This window comes from Adiantum capillus-veneris, chromosome 11, assembly GCF_014529385.1.
Source record: "Adiantum capillus-veneris isolate H3 chromosome 11, ASM1452938v2, whole genome shotgun sequence".
In the NCBI taxonomy this organism is placed as follows: Eukaryota; Viridiplantae; Streptophyta; class Polypodiopsida; order Polypodiales; family Pteridaceae; genus Adiantum; species Adiantum capillus-veneris.
This window is the reverse complement of record NC_140941.1, coordinates 99,693,296-99,716,464: the sequence shown is the minus strand read 5'-3', so window position 1 is coordinate 99,716,464 and position 23,169 is coordinate 99,693,296. Positions and strand designations below refer to the sequence as shown.

The 23,169-nt window shown below is 45.0% G+C and overlaps 1 protein-coding gene across 1 annotated transcript in view; it reads left to right on the top strand.

The window, feature by feature from the left end:
* The first annotated feature begins 4,818 nt into the window (after window positions 1-4,818).
* The window catches only part of LOC147447726 (ureide permease 2-like), an 85,042-nt gene continuing 66,691 nt past the window's right edge, over window positions 4,819-23,169 (top strand). The window contains exon 1 of the mRNA XM_086523443.1: window positions 4,819-5,269. Within this exon, the coding sequence (XP_086379569.1) occupies window positions 5,033-5,269 (237 nt within the window). The 5' untranslated portion in view covers window positions 4,819-5,032. The remainder of the gene's footprint in view (window positions 5,270-23,169) is intronic.

Sequence of the window (23,169 nt, the reverse complement as noted above, 5' to 3'; positions counted from 1 at the left end):
ATTCTCAAATTAAATGAAATTTTCCCAAATCAAATGGAAAAAAGGAATCCATAGGTATTGAAATCAGTCACAAAGTTGTGGGATTTTCCCATTTCATCTAAAAGAGTGTTAGCAAAAGATAGTGGCTTTTTGGGTTGGTAATGCTCGCTTGGAAGGCTTTACATGGATCCCCCTAGGGACACCAATACATTACTTTGATTGTCAGGTTGGTTTGGATTTGTCACCAGAGCAACAGATTGCTCCTCTCCTCCTTTCTGTCAGGAGGAAATTGCTCCATTGGAGTTTATCACAACTTTCTGTTGTTGGCAGGGTTGCAATGGCTAGCCAAGCGTTTTGGGATACTATTGGGTACATCACATCTTTCTAGATTTGCTCAAGTTCTTGCATCAACCAGCTGTTGAGGGTACCATCGTAGCATAGCTCCAATGACCAACAAAATCATCAATACGAAGAGATGAGCTACCCAGCTAGGGCATGGAAACACTCACACAATTAGTGAGATAATCATGGAAACACGAATGGTGACTCTATGAGGTGAGCTTCTCGGCCTATGGAGGAGCTAAGCCACAATGATTGGCAATCTCCACTTCCCTTCACCTCGAATCAACCCAATCACACACACTAACGATTGCAAGACGCACACATCACTAATCCTATCATGCAACATACTAATCACAAGCACACACACATAGATCTATTGAGGAGCACCACACTCCAGTCAAACCTACATGCACACACAAGCAAAAGAGGGCAATCATACAAGATTAGAGAGGGATTAACCGCACTAATTAGTTAAGATCTAGCTAATCAAAGCATCATTAGCAATCACAAGAAGTATGAGAGAGGCATAGTGAAAGAGAATAAAGCATTGATTAGTGTTAACCAAGTCACATGAGCAAGGAGAAGCTCAAGGACTCCATACACATACACCTCATGAGCTCTCACCAAAGAGTGGTCTCAACAAATGAGCTTGAGAACCCTAATTTCTTTTACACACTGCTTTATATACCTAGAGTAACCTGTGTGTGTGTGTGTGTGTGTGTGTGTGTGTGAGTGCGCACGCGCGTGTGTGTGTGTGTGTGGGGGGGGGGGGGGGGGGGGGGGGGGGGGGGGAGAGTATACTCTGCAAGAAAGCTTCCTTGGTTGACCCCCTCTTCTAGCTCATGATGGAAGCTCATTGGACCCCTTCAAGCCTGGAAAATCACATGCAAAGTGCATATCAAGCAAGCATGCTAGCCTTAGGACAAGTGTCCCCCTTTCCCCTTTGAGAGAGAGGACTTGATAAATGCATACAAAATTAATTAAATTAGCTAAATTATCATTGGAACCTTGAGAGGCCAACCAATAGGCTCTAGGCACCTTGTGAGGGCAACATGGAGAGGAACTTGACATGTGTCCATGTTGCTTCATTAGGCAAGGCTTGACTTGTGTGAGGGTGTGTGTGTGTTCTCTCTCTAGCTCCTACAATGTGGGCTCGCCCCCCCCTTGTGTAGGGATGTGCTTTGACTTTGTGGAACACCTCAAGCCCCTCAAGCACCTTAGTCATGGAGCACCTTAGCACCTTATTCATTAAGCACCTCAAACACCTTAGTCAGCAAGCAGGACAAGCATCTTAGTCAGCAAGCACGACACGCACCTTAGTCAGCAAGCACGACAAGCACCTCAAGCACAACCCTAGCTTGTCTAAGGTCAAAGGACTAACCTTTGGAGGTCTTTAATGAAGCTAACCCTAAGGTCTTTAAGCTCCATTAGCTAGCATTGCTCTTTGACAAACCATCTCTCATTTGGACCCTTTAACTTGGCCCAGTGTTGAGATAGATCCATAAACACATGTCTATATTCTAACCCTCGTTCTCGTTTATTCTCCCACATTAAATGATCAGTTTAATATGAGAAAATTATTTGGGTTGGTTAGATATTAGATTTTATGACACAGGCAGCTCCACAAAGGGTGAAATTTTCTTCTTCTAAAACATTAAGCCATTGTGGACCAAAGAAAAATTGGGCCAAAAAAACTCCTATGTAGATCCATGTATCACCACATGCTGACACCTGGTGGCAATGGCTTAACTCTACCTTTGCAAGGACTTGATATTGTTTCTTAAACACTTGAGCCATTGTGGCCAAGACAAGAATTAGGAAAAAATGTTCATTGAGAGCTTCTTAAAGCACCACATGTTCATTCAAATCTTCTTAAAGCACCACATGTCTACATGCAACTTTCAAAGATAATTTGTTTTCCCAATTCTTTAGAGGATCCCTTACCCTTGATAATGCTATGTCATTGTGAATAATCTTACTTCCTAAGCTCTGCCCATTAAGCCACTAGATAGTTGCTTCTTATAGCACCATGTACTGGCACATGGTGGTACACATAGCTTTTTCTCTCCTATAGTGTTGTTTCTTGTAAGCCACTGCATAGTTGCTTCTTGTAGCACCACAAATTGTCACGTGGTGGTACACGTAACTTTGGGGGAGCTTTTTCTCCCATGTAGTGTTGCTTCTTGTAGCACAACGTGCAAAGTTTCCCCTTATAAAATTAAGCCCCTATGGAGTTGCTTCTTGTAGCACCAAGTACCAACACATGGTGCTACAAGTAGCTTCAAAGGAGCTTATTTTTTCACTTTTCTAGAGGACCCCTCGCCACTTGACAATGCTATGTCATTTTTTGTACTCTTACTTCCTAAGCTCTCCCCATGGAATGTGTGCTTAGTCCTTGTTACTTATTTTAAAAGGTCTTAAAATCCTCTTCTTTGAAGCATCTGAACCATGGCTGCTGATGCACATGGCACGATTTTGGCATTTGAATAGAAGACAATTGTGACTCATTTTTTCTTGGCATGCAAATGTTTACTTTTTCTTAATACTCCACGTGATACAAATTGCATGAATCTCTCATTTAGATAAATAATGTATCGCTCATTTACATAAATAGTGTAATGTTTCTCTTTTTTATTTTGTTTGAAAACTTTCTAAGTGCATGGGAAATGTTGATTTGCACTTTGGTGTCTTCAATATTGAAGCACCATTTATGAGCTCATTGATTCATTGCATGGACATACTAACAAGAATGCTCAAAACATGAGTGCAACACACAACACAAAATGGGTCCTGATTATTTAGACATTTGCTTGAATTTTGGGTCGCTTGAAAAATCTCGTTTTGGCTACGATAAGACTCTTGAAATAACAGCTATCGAGAGAGCAAACCAATTTGATTTTTTTTCGTATTAAGTCCCTTATGCTATGACAAAGGTATCTAAACAACAAAACAACTTTGCTTAGTCGCTTGGTTTGATTAAAAATATCATCTTATAGAAAACTGAACATTGGGCCGTGATGCTTTTGGTCTGAGGATTGGGATCCACGGGTTTGAAAATCACTTTGGTGTGAACAAAAGCCACAAGAAGTAAAGGATACATATTACAAAGAATTGAGTACGGAATCCAAGCCTCAAAAATCAACTTTGGACAACATGGACAACGTAGGACTTCTTCCCATGCTATGGGAGAAGTTTGAACCATGTTTTATGTTTCCACGTGGTCAACGTGCAAGGATTCCAGGATCTTTTTCGTCCAATCACGATTTACTCCAATGATTTTCCAGAGAGAGAGAGAGACTTTCGTGTACTTGATTTGGGTTTCTTGAAATTGATTGTTTGTTGGTTTCGTTGTCTGCAGCAGAATTGGAGCCTAGCATGTAGTTAAGGCTTAGAGAGTGCTTAAGGTTTTTTTTCCTTAGTGCTTCTCTTGCCCAGAATGGCTAAATGATAGCACCACGTGCGAGGCACGTGCCAACACATGGTGCTACAGGCAGCTCCGCAAAGGGTGATTTTTTTTCTTCTAAGACATTTAGCCATTGTGGACCAAAGAAAAATTGGGCCGAAAAACTCCTATGTAGATCCATGTTTCAGCACATGTTGAACCTGGTGGCAAGGTGGCAAGGGCTGAACTCTACCTTTGCAAGACTTGATATTGTTTCTTGAAGACTTGAGCTCACTTTTTTTTGGCATGCAAATGTTTACTTTTTCTTAATACTTTACGTGATACGAATTGAACGAATCTCTCATTTAGATAAATAATGTATCTCTCATTTAGATAAATAATGTAATGTTTCTCTTTTTTATTTTGTTTGAAAACTTTCCAAGTGCGTGCGCATGTTGATTTGCAGTTTGGTGTCTTCAATATTGAAGCTCCAATTATGAGCTCATTGATTCATTGCATGGACCTACTAACAAGAATGCAAAAAACATGAGTGCAACACATAGCACAAAACGGGTCCTGATTGTTTAGACATTTGCTTGAATTTTGGGTCGCTTGAAAAACCTTGTTTCGGCTACGATAAGACTCTTGAAATAAGAGCTATAGAGAGAGCAAACCAATTTGATTTTTTGTCGTATAAAGTCCCTTATGCTATGACAAAGGTATCTAAACAGCAAAACAACTTTGCTTAGTCGCTTGGTTTGATTAAAAAATATCGTTTTATAGAAAACTAAACATTGGGCCGTGATGCTTTTGGTCTCAAGATTGGGCTCCACGTGTTTGAAAGTCACTAGTGTGAACAGAAACTACAAAAAGTAAAGGATACATATTACAAAGAAATGATTATGGAATCCAAGCCTCAAAAAAAAAATCAAAGTACAAAGACTTTGGACAATATGGACAACGCAGGACTTCTTCCCATGCTATGGGAGAAGTTTGAACCATGTTTTATGTTTCCACGTGGTCAACGTGCAAGGATTCCAGGATCTTTTTCGTCCAATAACGATTCACTTCGATGCTTTTCCAGAGAGAGAGAGAGAGAGAGAGAGTCTTTATCAGAAGGTTAAATCGCGAATCGCGATCTGGTTGAAACGAGAGAGAGAGAGAGAGAGAGAGAGAGAGAGACTGACTTTCGTGTACTTGATTTGGGTTTCTTGAAATCCATTGTTTGCTGGTTTCGTTTGTCTGCAGCAGAGTTCATGGAGCCTAGCATGTAGTTAAGGCTTAGACAGTGCAGAAATTCTACTTTGCTCTCTTGGGGGGACTGCCAAGATGTTTTTGGTAGAGGACAAGGGTGGTGCCATTGCCTTGATGGTAGGCGCCCTTTGCTTTCTGGGCACATGGCCTGCTCTCCTTACCCTTCTCGAGAGACGGGGCCGCCTGCCGCAGCACACCTACCTAGACTACTCCATCACCAACTTCTTGGCTGCTGTCATCATTGCCCTCACGTTCGGCCAGATTGGACATAGCACCCCTACAGTCCCCAACTTCCTCACCCAGCTGGGCCAGGTCAGTGTGCTTCCCTTCCACTGCTGCTTCTTATCTTCAAGCCATAGCCATCTTGTCATCATCGTGGTGCGTCTCACCCTTCAGTGCATGCATCCCGTGTATCTGTCAATAGAGTGGAACCACAGATTGCTTTAGCTTGAACAAGTTTATTGACAATGTGTAGAGTAGTATGTGCATAGGTAAGTGGTGCTTAGTGGGACTGAATGCTAGCCATAGAAGGTGGCCCTGTATTTTCAAAATCAGTGACTCATGAACCAGCCATGTGCGCACAAGGTCAAGCTCACCATAATAGACAAAGCTATGTATGCATACAGACACAGCAAGAAAAAAAGAAAGATTTTATTAACGTTTTTGAGAGGCCAAACTGGGCCTATGAGAGAAATCAATGTACGATTGTGATCTTCCTTGACATCCCAGAAAAGAAAAGTAGAATGGCAAAACTAGGACTAAAGCTACAGCTAGAAGGCACAACCGACCGGAGTATACAATAGTTGGTAGAGGGGAATGTAGATGAGGATGGAGGTATATGACTATGGGCTCATAATGCAAGACTATATGCACCAGGCATACAAGCACATCATGGATAATCTTGTCAAAGTCGATGATGCAGAAGTGTAGAGACCAAGGGGAGTGAGCACGAGAGAACCATCCTGAACCATAGTGAGGGTGTAGAATAGTGTACATCAAGGAGGACAAGTAAAAAGCCCTTGGAAGACTATGCCCGATCTAAATGGAGTTGAGCCAGTCCCTCTCTATCTATTTGTGGTGTTGAGCACACGTGCGCACACACACTTTTTTTTTGTAAATCTTGTTGATGTAAATTACAAGTGGGAAACCTCAAAGCAAGGAAAAGCCACCAAGCAGAAAAGATACAGAAGGTGGAGCAGCATGGGGCTCCAAGGGCTAGAAACAGTCAAAATAAATCCTATAGGCATCAAGAGTGATGTCCCCAGCATCATAGGCAAAATGCAATGCCTGACCCAGCGAAAATTTGAAGTAGGGAAATGGGTCAACAACAATGCCTTGAAACATGAAGGAGTTGTGATGGTGCCAATTGGTTCATAGAACCCAAAATCTGACCCAACCAAAAAAGACTGTAAACCAAGACTATAGAGGTTGAAGCTCTCCAAAAAGCCAAAACAGTCTGTGAAAAGTGGCGGAAGGAAAACACAACCGAAGAGCAGCCGAAATACCTGTCGAATGAAGGACTGGGAGCAGCGACAATCCCACAATAAGTGCGGCACAGTCTCCTCAGCATCATGACATCTGAGACAACAAGAAGACGCAATATGCCGAGCATGCAACAAGCTGCCAACAGGTAAAACTCCCACCAAGCAACGCCACAAGAAAATACGTTCCTTCAAAGGAAGGTTCGCTTCCACCACAAGGCTGATTTGGAGAGGGACCATAGCTGATTACCATGCCGCACAATCCATACATCAGATTGCAATAGAGCATAAACATTGGCTGAAATGTAGTCCAGCCTCAAGTCAGCAAGCTTCCAATCAGAAAACGGGAGTCCACATTCATAGGAGGAATAGGAGAAAAATCAGCAAGCATCCTCTGAATCTCCCGCCAGAGAGAAGCGCGCGCGCACACACACACTCACTTTTTTTGTGTGGGAAACCTCAAAGAGAGGAAAACCCACCAAAAAGATATACAAGAAAAGGAACACAAAAGTGTTCAGCTGTACAAAATGGCTAAAAGCATTCATAAGAAAGCTGATGTATCTCTACCATGATATCACCAACTTTCAAGGCGAACCGCAAAGACTGCCTAAGGGAAAGTTTGAAGAAAGGCAGGGGATCTGTATGAATGCGATGGAACATATTGCCATTATGTTGTCGCCACAGGCTCCAGTACGCCCAAAACCTGACCCACATGAAGAAGACTGCAAAGCACTGCAACGCCGGTGAGAAGATACCAAAAACCCAAAACCGCTTATGGAGGACCGTTGTGGGAAAACGTAGCCGCATACACGCAAATACCCGACGAAGGAAATCTCGAGTAACACAGCAATCCCACAAGAGGTGACAAACATCCTCCTTGGCAGATAGGCAACGGACACATGATGAAGGGCAGATACAACGCATCCTAAGAAAGGTACCCACAGGGAGCACACCAGGTAAACACCGCCAAAGAAACGAACGCTCCTTCAACGGCAAATGGCTTTTCCATAATGCAGATATAAGCCTTTGCCACCAAATATCTGATTTATGCATGTGCCAAATAGCGTTGCAATGATCAGCAAGCCATGGATGAGGCAGAAGAAGAGCATATGCCCGGCTGGCAGAAATATCTTGAAAAGGCATTTCCCCAAGCTTCCAGTCAGACATGCGATTACCATCAGCCAAAGGTGAAACGGGCAAAAAACCTATCAACATTTGCTGTAATTCTCTCCAAAACTGGCGATAATGCATGCCCAATCCAAATCGGCGAGCGGCAAATGGAAACTCGAAAGTGAAACCAGTTGCATCCACCACATCCTCAACCACTTGAATGCCACGGCAGGAGAGAAAATACTCCTGGCGAGGCGAGCGGTCAACCAAAGTAAGAGAAAAGGCCCGGCTCCAATGAAGGCTCTCCGCGCGAAGTGAATTTCCTTCCCTCCGAGCATTCCACAATAGATGAATCGTAACCTGTTTCCATGCAGAAAGCAAGGTGGAGGAAACTGAGCATCCAGGAATATGACCATCCATCTTACCAAATACTGCTTCCCAAATGGATGATTGCCAGTGACCAAATGAGGATGTAACCACATGTTGACTCAAGTGCAAACATAAGAGTCCAAGGTTGAGATTGTTGTGTAAGTGTAGGCAAAAGCATAGCCTTCCTAGCAAGGACATGCCTACGTAGGTCCAAAATATTCAGGCCACCAAAGCGCTTTGGTGTACAAAGTTTTGCCATTGACATCAGACGCAGACCTTTTTTGTGAGCATGCGTTCGCCACAAATGAGACAAAATGGCCGACATGAGAGAATCAAGACAATGGCGAGGCCAATGCAACAATGGCAAAAAGAACTGAACATATGCCATGAGGATACTCTGAACAATCCGCAAGCGAACATGTAGTGGCCAAGTAGAAAGTAATGCAATTTAACATTCAAGGGATTCATAACCCAAACCACTTTCTGCGTGTGAGTAACATTCCATCCAATTGGATAACCCAAATGCCTGGTGATTACATTCGGAAGAACAATCTCTCCTGGCCATAATAGAGCATGCCAATCACAACAACGAAGTGGAAAAAGCTTTGGTTTACGAAAATTGACTTTAAGACCAGCCGCACTCGCAAACAATTCCAAAGCTTCCATAATCACTTGAACATCGCTCTGCTGATTGCGGGGCATAAACAACGAGTCATCCGCATAAACCTACCCAATAAAGGTATGACCCGATGGTAGCTGCAAACCATGAAGACGCTTCGCAGAAGTCAAGTACTCAAGATACATCAACAAAGGATGAGAGGCAATTGCATACAGCAAAGCACTAATGGGGCAACCTTGCCTAACCGAACAACCAAGCGGCCATGATTCAGTCAATTCCCCTTCCAGGATCCCCGAAGACGTACTACCATCATGCAAGAAATAAACGACATTGGCTAACTTAGGACAAATCCTAGACATCTCATTGTGGCAGCAATGAAGTCCCATTGCACAGTGTCAAAGGCCTTTTCAATATCAACTTGCATGACCAACACATCTTGTTGCATATACTTAGCATACTCCATGCCAATCATAACATTGGCCAAATTGTCCATGATTTGACGACAAGGAATGAAACCATACTGAGCCTGATGAAGTCCTGTAAACAAATGGTCCTTGATGCGGTGGACCAACATTTTAGCCAAAATCTTGTAAACCACCGGCATCAAAGTTATGGGCCGCCAATGAGAGAACTGCTCGCAAAGCGCTTGCTTGGGCAACAATTTAAGTAAGCCCTCTTTCCATGAAATTGGTAGATCCTGTTTCTCCCATGCCACATTTAACATGAACAGCATGGGCTATTTAAGATCATCCCAAAAGGTGAGGAAAAATTCCACAGTAAGTCCGTTCCAACCGGGAGATCTCCACCGGCCCAATGCAAGCAATGCACCATGCAATTCGGAAACAGAGAAAGGCTCCTCAAGGCAGTGTGCCTCCTGCGAAGACATGATCGGACAAACATAAGAAAGCAACAATTCACGCGCTCGACAAGCTACCGAAGAAGGCTGAGATGGAGCAGCAAACACCTTACAATAATGTGAAACCATAACCTCAGCAAGTTCCCGCTTCGAAGAAGTCCAAGCACAACCTTTATTCATAAAAGCCTGTTGACATGCACACGTCTGCCATTTAGCAATTTTCCTCTTATCATTTTGTTGAATACACACTTTAGCTTCACATAACTCCAACATTTCAGAGTCAGACAGGGGTCGGAAATCGGCCAACTGTTGTAATCGTTGACTAACCCGTTTCGCATCAACGACATTCCCCCGAATAAACTGCATATGCTGCATACCATAGTCAGAAATCACACTTTGTACTCTCATGACAAAGCGATACCAGGCAGCGTCCAAATCAATATGCATTTGAGCTAGCAGCGGGGGAATAATATCAGCAATCATGTGACGAAAAACTTCATGAGTAAGATAGGCATTATTAACATGCAACAAACGTTTCCTGTGAAGAGGCCGATCACAAAGAGACTGTCCAAAATACAAAGACAGCAAAACAGGATAATGATCTGATAGCTGCAGAGCATAATCTATCCTCATGTCACATACAAATTCTTCATATTGTTGCCCATTAAGCAAATACCAACGATCCAATTGTGCTCTATAAGAAGAATGAGCAGTATGCTGAAAGGTAAAACCAGAGGCATCAGGATGCAAACAACGCCATATATCAATCATTTGCGCATAGGCAACAAGAAGATCCCATTTGTGTTTCTCCGCAAGCAACATATACGAGTTTCCCATGATGCTATCAAGCAAATCAGGGGTATTATTGAAATCTCCACAAAGAAATGCATTCGAGGTCGAGGGGTGAGACGAGATTTCGCCCCATAAACAGCTCTTTGCCCAGAGGCCGTGTATGCATAAGTACCTCCAAATTCATGTACTCGACCATTCAGCAAACACTGTACAACCATCCATCGGCCATGCAGATCATTGTATAGCAGAACAGGCTGAAGCTCATGGCGAACCAACATCAATAAACCCGAGAAATCTTGCAAGCCAGCGTACGCAATCCAATATCCAGCAAAATAGGAACTTTGACCAGCAAACTCGTGTTGATTATGCTCTTGCAATACAACTATGTCTGCCCTACATGTATGTACATAGTGCCAGGTCAGACGCCATTTGTCAAGGTTGCATAACCCACGCACATTGTATGAGATGCATTTAATATGACTTTGCATTGGAAACATATGTACAAAAAGCAACTAACATCATAATCAAGTGGAGGTGCCCATAGACACGTCTCCATCCACTACATACGTATGAGGACCCAACCTCTAAGTCAAAGCAGGAAACGTGTCCACAGTGTTCACAGGCGATGTGGAAGTCTCACCAAGGAGTACATCTTTGTAAGAGTGCATCGCTTTGTCCCATGCATCAATCACCATGCGGTTGTCATTACATGGAAGTTGCTTAAACGATGCATTCTTGTTGGCATTAACAGAAGGAACGTAATTACGAGAGAAATTGGTGTGCGAATCTTCAAAGCTTTTTTTGGCACCACCCATGTATTGACATCAACGGGTCCAACATTTTTGCTTTTAGCAATAGTCCAATTCCCAGTATCATTGGATTGTTGTACCTTGCCTTTCTCTTTTTCCACATTCGAAGCCACCTTAGCAGTAGAGACTCCACTCTATTTGACTTCACTTGTGGGTTTTCCAATAGGGATAGAGGTGGACGAAGGAACAGCAGAGGGAGGTGTTGGGGTATAGGCGCCTGTGCCTTGCCCGACCGCCCAGAGTCTGGGCGCCCACTGACTTGTATACCTTATACATAGCATAAGTGTATAGGGGACTGCTCACTCTTTGAGTCTCCCCACCCACATGTATGTGTGTCTCCTTCTCTCTCTCTCACTCTCCGTCTGTGGTGCTCCCCGATCCCCTTCAATTGGTATCAGAGCTATGGTGACCGCGGAGAGCACGACGGCTTTGAGAGCTTCGAGGCGATAGCTCGCTCGCTCTCGACGGTGGAGTTCGATCGCGGAGTTTCACGGAGAGCGATTTTAGCTTGAGGAGCATTGTCTTTGGAGCTTAGGAGCTTGGTGTGGTCAAGCTTGGTCGAGGAGGCGGTTGCGGCTTCCTTGGTGAGAGGAGCTTTTGAGCTCAGTGGAGCTCGTTAGAGAAGTGCTCGGCGGAGGAGAGCTTGACATTCGAGTGCTTGGATGTTGTTTTGGCAGAGCTCTTGTGTTGGAGCTTGCATTGAGAGGACATTGCATCACGCAGAGTGGAGCAGGAGCAGGTTCAAGCCTGTGTGCAGCTCGTTTTTGCCATTTTCAGGCTCTAAAACGCAGTTTTTTGCGTAGCTCCGTCATACAGAGTCAGATCTACATGATCCAGGAGTCTAGGTCAGGGTTTTGGCACGCTCCGGACGCCATGGTGATGTCTATTTGCTGAAATTATGCTTTGAATTACAACAGGTACAACAGCAGGTTTATTTGTGCACTTTCGAGTCCCAAAAACAGTGTTTTTGGTATATCTCACACACATGGAGTATTTTCTGCAGCAACCAGCAAATTCATAGGTGTACACAGGTTTTTGGATATGCATTTGTCCAGAGAGCCACTCATGCGAGAGTGAGCTATGTTGCCATGGTCTTGGCGATTTATGTATGCCATATATGGATTTGTGTATTTGTTTATGGCTGAGATTATTTAAGTGGTACTCCAGCAAGAGCGGATATGCTCATATGTATGACTTTATGAGGTGATTCCGGTCGAGTTTATTCCCAGATTGGCCATTGTGGCATATATTATTGTCTCTTTGAGGTTTACTGTTGAGATTTTGCTCCAGTTACAAAGGAGACTCTGCCAAAATTTTGTCAGATATTTATGCGCGATTGAGTCATATTGACTTGTGATTTTGTGCAAGGCTTTGCACGGTTATTGGTGCAACTTTGCATCAGATTTTACAGCCATATTTGCAGACTTTTGTTGATGCGATTCGAGCCAGTTTAGGGCTGATTTGGTTAACATTTGCTACTCATTGTTGGTTGCTCTTTTGAGAGCATTATGGCTGATTTTTCATTTGACTTCCAGCGTTATGGTCTGACACAGTTTGATGGTGCAGATTTTGTTGCTTGGAAGGAGCATATGCTTGTTGCATTGGCGGATTTGGGGCAGGATAAACCCTTGTGTGGTTTATCGGCGAAGCCCAAGTCTATGCGTGATGATGATTGGCAGGATCTTGATGAGTTAGCCATGTCTACGATTTGTTTGCATCTGGTTGAGTCTGTTTACTGGCAGGTCTCGAGGGAGACTACAACTCATGCTTTATGGCAGAGTTTACATGCTATGTACGCGACATCCATGTCTACAGGGAAGTCTAGTCCCACTTCTATGTCCATGGGAGAGATTGATCCCACACGCAAGTCTCGACGGCATAGAGACTTGACATGTTGGCATTGTGGACATAGAGGGCACATTAAGCGTCGATGTTTCAAGCGTTTGAGACAACGGAGGCGACAGATGCGTGATGCAGATTTGGGCATGACAGATGCTAGTGAGATTAGTACGGTGGTTACTGAGTATGATTGTGACGGCGATGTCACATTTACATCTAGCTTGTCTTCAGACGATCTTATGTCTACGAATTGCATATCGGATTGCACATTGTCTTCATATTGGTTACTAGATTCAGATGCTACTTTCCATGTCACGTCGCATCGTGAGTGGTTTAGCACGTTTTCTAGTGGGAGACTTGGTTGTGTGCACATGGCTGAAGGTGTTGTGTATGACATTGAGGGTTTGTCCTTGCCCAGTGGTATGAGATTTACCCTGCGTCATGTGCGTTATGTGCCAGATCTGAGACGGGATTTGATCTCGATTGGTCAGCTTAGAGATTGTGGATGTCAGATTTCGCTACGAGAGAGAGATTTTGTGATGCATTTGGGTTCGCTAGTGATTGCGAGAGGTGCCAGGAGTGGTACAGGTTACCCATTGCATGTGGATCACGGGAGAGACGGTGTTGTCTCTGTGATCATGCAGCCAGGTAGAGAGCGAGAGAGCAGGCGAGTCTCTTTTGCTCATGGGTTGCAGGGTACTTTGCATGGAGTGCAGAGTAGTGAGCTCGTTGTGCACACAGTTGGGGCACGACTTGAGCAGTCACACAGAGAGGTGACAGAGTCAGACATGCATGCTTTGCTAGTGACTGAGCAAAGCAGAGAGTCAGTTGTGAGAGATACTTCTATGCAGGATAGACAGGTAGAGCGGTCTTGCTCTAGTGAGTCACGACAGGAGGATGTTGTGCAAGAGTCTATGCATACGGAGTTAGAGCATGAGAGCTCTAGTGAGTCACAACAGATTGAGTGGTCATGTTTGCAGTGGATGATTGCAGAGGAGGCTGAGATGTCAGCGATTATGCAGTCATTCCTTTCTATGCTCGACAGTGAGCATGGGGATATAGTTGTGCAGGATATGTCTTCCAGCAGACACCTAGAGCAGCTGGTTTGCTCTGAGGTTGCACAACAGGTTGATGCGTCTTTTGCGGACAGTCAGGAGATGCATGTGGCTGACACGCCTTGTCAGTCAGAGATGCCTATTGCCAGGGATATATATGTTGATGCATGCTCCATAGAGCTAGCAGGGCCCGCTAGCATTGCATCGGCATTCGGTGGTCTCATGTATGAGATGTTGATCTTGAGACCGGATATCGCAGCTGCAGTGGGAGCATTTGCAGTTGGGGTTGTCAGTCGTTTGTTGACTGATGATGGCATAGTGCACGAGGGAGATATGCAGGTATTGCGTACATACTTGCAGTACGTGTGCGGTACGTCTGGTGGTGTATGGACTTACACGGGAGCAGGACAGCCGGATGCACACGATCATAGCCAGCTAGTGGGCATCGGTTGAGAGCGGTTTTCTCTCGGCTTTTGTAGTCTTTAGACTAGGTTCTCTTGCTTAAAGGCACAGTCGCCTTTAAGTGGGAGGTTGTTGTGGTATAGGCGCCTGTGCCTTGCCCGACCGCCCAGAGTCTGGGCGCCCACTGACTTGTATACCTTATACATAGCATAAGTGTATAGGGGGCTGCTCACTCTTTGAGTCTCCCTACCCACATGTATGTGTGTCTCCTTCTCTCTCTCTCACTCTCCGTCTGTGGTGCTCCCCGATCCCCTTCAGGAGGGGGTTGCAAGACCGGCTCTGGACATTCGGATTGCATATGACCAAATTTACCATCGAAAACATGAATTCGCAAATTTTTCCCATTTAAGTTTAAAGGGATGCTTACCCACCCATGGATCTCCTGAGTCAACCATAATACCATCAGGGGTAATCTTGTCAGTGTCCCAGAGAATGCAAAACCTGTTGGTATTCGCATCCAATTTTGGGGGACAAATAACCTTTCCAAGCTGCGCAGCCAACAACGGCAGGAAATGTCTCCACGTGCGGGGGAAATCAACAATTTCCATCCACACCGGACATTTGTGATGAATAAGACTCTGGTAGTCTTTAGTGAGTGCCCACGGGAAAACATGTGTCATCTGCGTAAAAGGTTTCTTGCTTCCATATCTGCGAGCAGAACTTCATAAAATCCACGCGGCCCAAAGTAGACCCCACGGACAGCTTGTCGCCTGAGGAGAAAATCTACCCATTGCCCGACATCTTGCGCAGTAGGCATTTTCTCCGGGCAAAATAGGATAACTGCATTCATAGCGTACTGCGCAACTGGGTCCATGAGGTCCTGTATCGGAATGCGCACCTCAAGAGCAGGCGCCTGACCATTCCATGCCTGTCGAGCCTCCTCAAAGTCCTCATACAAGCATGCTTTGATCTCCGAAGCGGCCTCCGACGTGGGTTCCATTGCTTTCCGACGCTTAAAGACACACAGAGAGTCGAACGTAAATTAACAAAGCCTAGCCAAACAAAAGCAAATGTCTAGAAAACTCCGCAAATAACCGAGGAACCAACGCTCTATACAGACTTCGCACAGTAATGCATCCAAAAACCACAACAGAGGTACATCAACTCAGCACTGCCCTATACACTTTTGAGCTTGACACCATACCAAACCTCCGATCAACCTGAAAGCATCACCTGCCACTTGAAAGCAGCCTCGGTAGACCTACACAAGAATTGAAATTGGCTGCGTAGGGCAAAACTACAGCGCTGAAGACTGACTGATACCAGGAAGACGCGCAGATTTCGAGCCAGTCAAGGCGCTCAGTTAACACAGGCAGGAGAGTTCGTGCAGGCAGGTCAGGTCGCGAAAATTGTGCAGGTCCAACTCGCGCAGGCAGAGGAGAAGACCACAGCGCGCGCGCGCTCTCACACACACACACACACACACACACACACAGAGAGAGAGAGAGAGAGAGAGAGAGATGAAATGAAATGAAATGTTATATTAACGTCTTCAAAAGGCCAAAATGACCTATGAGACCAAAAGTTACAATTGGTGAATCTGATACCATGTCTGAGTACGGAAATTACAGAGTTACAAAGAACTAAATCCTGCCGGCACCCCTCGAAAACGGCCAGTCTCGATTTGGAGCTGATGTGAGGATGTGCGTATCTGTCCAATAGCGCATCTTATCCCATGAGATAAGTGCGTGTCCATGTATGCAGGCCTAGTACAAAGCCGTCCTCCGTGAGTTGGAGAAGATGCTCTCTGTAGAAGGCCATCTTCGTGCCTAGCTCTTGTGTCGGCTGTATCCATGTGCTCCTGGTATTTAGCTGAATCAGATCCTGACGTATGAGTCTGGTGATCTTTGTCCGTGTGAGGGACAGAGAGGGTGCATCCAGGGAGTATTGAAGCGGAGGTAATCTATCCATGTTGAGACCATGCGACTGAACCCATGCTGTCATCTGTTCATACCAACATGTTGTATCGCCTTGTCGAGCTAGTTGTCAAGATGACTCCAGGGCAAGCCGAGCGTATCTGTCCCTAGGGAGATCCCATAGACCGTGCATAAAGGAAACTGATCTCGTCAATGCCTCCACCACGAGGGGGGGGGGGGGGGCGGCTAGCTCGGCTCGGATAATCTCATGTGGTAGTGAGGCTTTAGCCCGAATCATCCGAGCGATCATGGAGACCAGAGGCCTCTCCATACATCTCCATCCGTTTGTGTTGCCAGATTTCCCTTGGTGGTCTACTAAGGGTCCCCATACTTGAACTCCATAGAGCATAGCTGGAGTCACTAGAGTGTCAAAAAGCCAAAGCTTTGTTCGCGGTTCCTGAAACTGAGTGAACACATCCTCTCCAGGCCTCCCAAAGCTGCATATGCTCTCGTCAGTCTAGTCTCTGATGCTCTCCTTAGTGACAACACCGGTCCAACGAAGACTACCCCAAGATAAGTATATGCATCTGTGTACTCCACAATCTCCTGGCCATACATAAATGTGGGTGCCGACCTCCTGACCCACTGTGGTGTGGTGTTGAACACCATAACCTTGGTTTTCCCCAGATTGACAGACAATCCACTGTCACGAGCAAATGTATGCAGAGCATCCAAATGACGCTGCATCCCCTCTGGAGAGTCAGAAATCAGCACAATATCATCAGCATATAGTAGTAGCGGAATCCATGTCCCTGCTAGCTGAGCCCCCCTAACGCTCTACATAGTCCGAAAACTCATCCACATACATCCCAAGAAGATTCGGGGATAGGGGGCATCCCAGCTTTACTCCAATAGTGGAGAGGACCATGTCCCTCAGTGGTGCGTACCCGCCCCATCACTGTCATGTATAGAGCCAGAATCCCCCAAATCAGCTCTGTAGGCACACCCATGTCCTATAATCTGCGTATAAGTCTGGCTCTCGGCACTGTGTCGAAGGCTTTGCGGAAATCCACAAAGCTACAATAGATCCTCTTGCCATGGTGTCTACCCTCCTCAATAATAGCTCTGAGTGTCAGAATCTGGTCAAGAGTGGAGAAACCTCTCCTGAAACCTGCTTGCCTTGGTGCTCTTATGCCCTCTCGCTCTGCCCATCTACTCAGCTCCTGTTCAAGAATGGATGCTAGTGTGTGACCAACCATGAGAGAGAGAGAGAGAGAGAGAGAGAGAGAGAGCTCCTTCACAGCTTGCTTTTGCAGCGCTTCAATGCCTTCCTACAACCACCTTATATTGACCTAAGTGCTTGTTTGTTGCCGCAATCTCCGATGACACCTTTTCTAGCATAGGCTCATTTGTAGCAGTAGAAGTTCTCATTGACATGTGCCCGATGGTGCTGCCCCTGCTGCTGCTTTTCCCTTTTCTTCCCACTACTCACCAACATTGTCAGCCCCTCTGGGCTGCCTTGTTACAAAGCCTGGCTGATTTGGGTCTTTTCACCACAAAGAAAGCTTTCCACCTTGACAGCTCTGCCATCACCAGTTTGGCCTTGACTTGGCTGTTGACTGCCTCTTGGTGACACTTATCTGGTATTTTTCAGTCTTGTTTGGGTAGATTTTTCCCTACAACGTGTTGGGGTATAAAGCCCAATGTGGTCGCCCAGGTAAGTGGGCTGGCCGCCAGGTATGTACACATATTCTTTTGTAAAAACCTAATAAGAACTCACTATGCTCTACACATTACAGTAGAGCGAGTTCACCATATCGTTGTGCTCTTCTTCTCGCACTCTCTCTCGCGTCGCACTTCTGCTCGTACTCCTTCAACTGGTATCAGAGCTCAGATCGAGGCTCAGGGCAGCATTGCAGGAAGCTAGAGTCACCAGCTCAGATTGGAGTGGAATTCGACAGGCAAAGACACGGCCCCAAATCTCGTGGGATAGCTCGAAGGGCTTGGTGTTGTCAGAATTTCATTCTGAGGTCATCTCGGCCACCGTTCAGCTTCGATAAAGGTCTGCGCAGGCCATTTTCGACTACGTGGTCTCGACGGGTGCAGATCCAACTCTGCAAATTTGGGGTTTTCGGCCCACGACTGCAGGTGCTGAGGATATCGACACTCCCAGAGTGTTGATTTGTGGCTGTCTACAATTGAAGGACGACTCACAGTTCTTGGAGGCGTGTCACATACGACACGGGCATATCTACACACAGACTGTAGGCGACATCCACTGGTTCATCAGGTAGCTTGTGTTTGCTGCTTGATATTCCAGATTTCATCCTGACATTGCAGGTACTTCGACATGGGATGTATTGTCAGAGATGATGTATGTCTGTTGAGGGTTTGCTGGCTGTGAGTCACGCAGCAAACAACCGCCGCAGCGGTTACAGCATATAGTGGGAAATTTGTGGATGTATGACTTTGTGGGAAGTCTATGTACTGTCAGATTTACTGCAACCTTTGTTGAGGGTCGAGTGAGGTTTTATTGAGCTGGGGGATTCTCGAATGTTGAGATCCTTTCGGTGATACAGGTCTTGGAGCGATCCCTCGAGCACCCTTAGATAGGCAGCTAGGATGTATTGACTGTGAGTTAGACAGTTGGGATTGCATCTTTGCTTTACTGCCGTTGAGGCATTTTCACAGTCTATGCTTACAGGACAGTGAGAAACAGTACAGGTGCAAGACAGGTTTACCCGCAACTTACAGTGTCAGAGAGACAGTGTTTTTTGAGCTGTTTTTTGGTCTGTTTTTTTAGTACACCAGAGCCATTTTACAAAGGAGACTCTACCAAAATTTCTGCAGAATCTGAAGCTTTCTTGGTTCATTTGACAGGTTGATATTGGTTCAGAGGTCAGTTTACAGAGTAAACTTTGCCGAATTTTTCCAGGAAAGTAAACTACTGTGAAGCGTAGCTATGGTTGGATCACAGGACACTGCTCTTTACAATATCAAGAAGCTGGATGGAACCAATTTCCCATTGTGGAAGAAGCAGATTTGGCACGTGTTGGTACAAAAGAAGCAGATAAAACCTATAAAGCTCAAGGGGATAAAACCAGAAGATATGGACGAAGATGAATGGAGCGAAATGGATGAATTGGCACTTTCTACCACTATGCTGACTTTGGCAGAAAGCGTTTACTTCAATGTAGCAGACGAGATGTCGGCTTATCAAGCATGGTTAAAGCTGAGTGATCTTTATGAGAAGCAGAGTGCAGCTTCACAGGTATACTGGCTTAAGAAGCTTGTTGACTTGAAGATGAAAGAAGGGACACCTATGTCCAATCATCTGAATGAATTCAACACAATCTATAGTCAGTTGTCAGCTCAAGGTGTCAAGTTTGATGAACCTGTTAGAGCTATGTTCCTGTTGATCACATTGCCGGAAAGTTGGGACACTTTTCGCACAGCTTTGAGTAATTATGCACCTCCAGATGGTTTGAACATAGCAGGTGTAGAAGGAAGTCTGCTTACTGAAGAAACTCATGTTCATTGCGGAATAGCACGCAATCATTGACACATGCATGTATGTGGTCATAGTCCATCCCAAGCCCTGTCACCACCTGTCGTGCCTTCCTTCGATTTTCTGGAAGATGATTGCCTTTAGGCATCATCTTGGCTAATAGCCTATGACATAATTAAAGAACACTCGTTATTGCATATAACCACGAAAAAACTCACAACTAACACTTATTACACTTAAACGTACCTCAATAGTGCATCGACCCCTGCATTGCTCCATCCAAACATTGCTTGAATATTCAAGATCTCAAGAGACGCTCGTAATATGGAGAAGGAGCATCCCTCGTAAAGAGCGGTGTGTGCTGTCTCTAGCAATGAATCTTTGGTTTTTTTGGCAGCTTCTTCACATGCACACTCAGGCTCACACTCATTCGCCACCTCACGTGCAAGAAGATCCTCAACCATATTGTGCAAATGATCTTCCTCCACCTCCATGTGGGGCGGGGTGGTGGGGAGATCCCCATATGTGGTGGATGTAGGATGCGCATGCGCTCGTGTGGACCCACCCACATCGAACGGCGGGTGTGACCCCCCTCCCATGACTGCTTCCTGGCGCAATCGCTCTTCCGTCCTCCTCCCGCCTTCGCCGCCGTAATGGACAAAGGCAAAGGAACAGTCTTAGTTGTCAGGGGAAGGACCAAAGAAAAGTACCAAGGTGGAAAGAGGAATCAGTCTCGTAGCAACTCCCGCAGTGCTAAAGGCAAGAGTGACATAGAATGCTACCATTGTGGCAAGAAGGGTCACATGAAAAGAGACTGCAGAGAATGGAAAGCAGAAAAAGGCAAAGAGAAAGCCGAAGACCATGGTGAGAAGAACAAGTCCTCAGTGAAGATTCAAGAAATAAATGTGACAAACACTGTTGCAGAGGATGACAGTCTAGTGTCAGGAGACATCTACTTCTTGAAGACTACAATGGACTCAGCTCTTCTTACAGCATCTGATGGAAATGCACTGAGTAACTGGATAATAGACTCAGGGGCATCACTTCATGTGTCTCCAAACAAGGAGTGGTTTACCTCTTATGTGACCACTAAAGATCATGTTCGGCTAGGCAATGGGCAGATATGTGAGATCTTAGGTGTTGGAGATGTACAATTGAAGTTTCAGGATGTCTCTTCTTTCACGCTGAAGAATGTGAGACATGTTCCCGCAATTACAAAGAGCTTGATCAGCACAGGTTTACTTAATGATGCTGGCTACGTCACCACTTTTGGACAGAACATGTGGAAGATATCCAAGGGTTTTATGACAGTAGCACATGGAGTAAAGTCTGGAGGACTTTACATGATTTATGTATCAAATGTCTCTAAAAATGTAATCAATGTAACCGAGCAGCCGAACGTTTCTTTGTGGCATAGCAGGTTAGGACATATGTCCAAGAAGGGAATGGAAATCTTGTCTCGTTCTGGTTATTTGCCTGGCTTTTCATTTAATGATTTTGAATTCTGTGAACATTGTTTGTATGGTAAGCAAACACAGCAGCCACATAAGCATAGAAGCAGTAGAAGAGATACACAGTTGGCACTTGTTCATATTGATTTGTGTGGACCTATGCCTAACCTATCTCTAGGGGGAGCTTCTTACTTTATGACATTTATAGATGATTACTCGAGGAAAGTATGGGTTTACTTTCTCAAGCACAAGGATGAAGCGTTTAGTGTTTTCAAAACGTTTGTGACACTTGTGGAGAATCAGAGTGGCAAGAAGCTTAAATGCTTACGCACTGACAATGGTGGAGAGTATGTTTCAAAGGCCTTTCAGGACTTTTGTGAGTCAAAAGGTATAAAACGTGAACTTACTACTCCTTACAATCCTCCTCAAAATGGTGTTGTTGAGAGGATGAATAGGACCATACAAGAGAAGGTCAGAAGTATGTTGTCTAATGCACAGCTGCCAAATGGGTTTTGGGCTGAAGCTGTATCAACAGCTGTTCATCTTGTAAATAGATCTCCTAGCAAGGTTTTGCAGAAGGATTCAGTGCCAGAGATGGTATGGTCAGGCAAAATGCCCTCATACAAGCATCTCAGAGTCTTTGGCTGTGAGGCATATACTCACGTTCCAAAGGAATTTAGGAACAAACTTGAGCCAAAGAGTAGAAAGTGCATCTTTCTAGGCTATGGTAATTCTGGTGAGATGGGGTACAGACTTTGGGATCCCGAATCCAGAAAGGTTATCCGTAGCAATGATGTTCACTTTAATGAATCCAAATATCATTCTAAACCAAAGAGGGTTGAGAAGATTAGAAGAGTTGTCTTCCAAGAAGATGGACCTGCACGTGCAAGACAAAATGTCAGGGCTCAAGAGGAGCAAGGACAGGATAGAGTGGAACCACAGGTTGTGGCTGAGCCTGAGCCACCTACTGTGCGTAGATCTGGACGTGTCACGCGACCTCCTGATAGGTTTGTTCCATCTATGAACTATGTCATGTTGACTGATTGCAATGAGCCTTCATGTTACAAGGAAGCAGTGCAAATGAAGGACTCCGGGAATTGGCAATTGGCCATGCAGTCAGAGATGACAGCTCTGCATAAAAACAAGACATGGAAGCTAGTTAAATTACCACAGGGCAAAAAGGCTCTACCTTGTAAATGGGTTTACAGGTATAAGATCACCGCTCATGATAGTCAGCCAAAGTACAAAGCAAGGCTTGTTGCCAAGGGCTTTAAGCAAGAACAAGGCATTGACTTTGATGAAGTCTTCTCTCCGGTGGTCAAGATGACTACATTGAGATGCTTTCTTGCATTGGTTGCCATATTAGATTTGGTGTTGCACCAAATGGATGTCACGACAGCGTTCTTGCATGGTGATTTAGATGTGGAAATTTACATGCAGCAGCCAGAAGGGTTTGTTGAGAAAGGCAAGGAAGATTGGGTATGCCAGTTGTTAAAGAGTCTTTATGGCTTAAAACAATCACCGAGGGCATGGTATCATAAACTCCACAAGTTTATGCTTTCTCAAGGCTACAAACGTAGTGAGTTTCATCACTGTCTATATACAAAGACGGCTAAGGATGGTAGTTTGCTGATCCTTATTTTGTATGTGGATGACATGTTGATTGTTGGCAAGCACTTGGAAGAAATTTCAGCTTTGAAGTCAAAGATGGCAAAATCGTTTGACATGAAAGACATGGGTGAGGCAAGTCATATACTTGGTATGCGCATTGAGAGAGACAGATCAAAGAAGTTGATTTGGTTATCTCAAACAGAGTATATTGACAAGGTTCTGCAACGTTTCAATATGGAGAAGGGAAAGGCATTGAGTGTTCCATTGCCACCATATGTGAAACTTAGCAAACAAGATTGTCCTGTGTCTGAGGAAGAACGGGCTGAAATGGATAAGATTCCATATGCGTCTGCAATGGGTAGTTTGATGTATGCAATGATTGCCACTCGCCCAG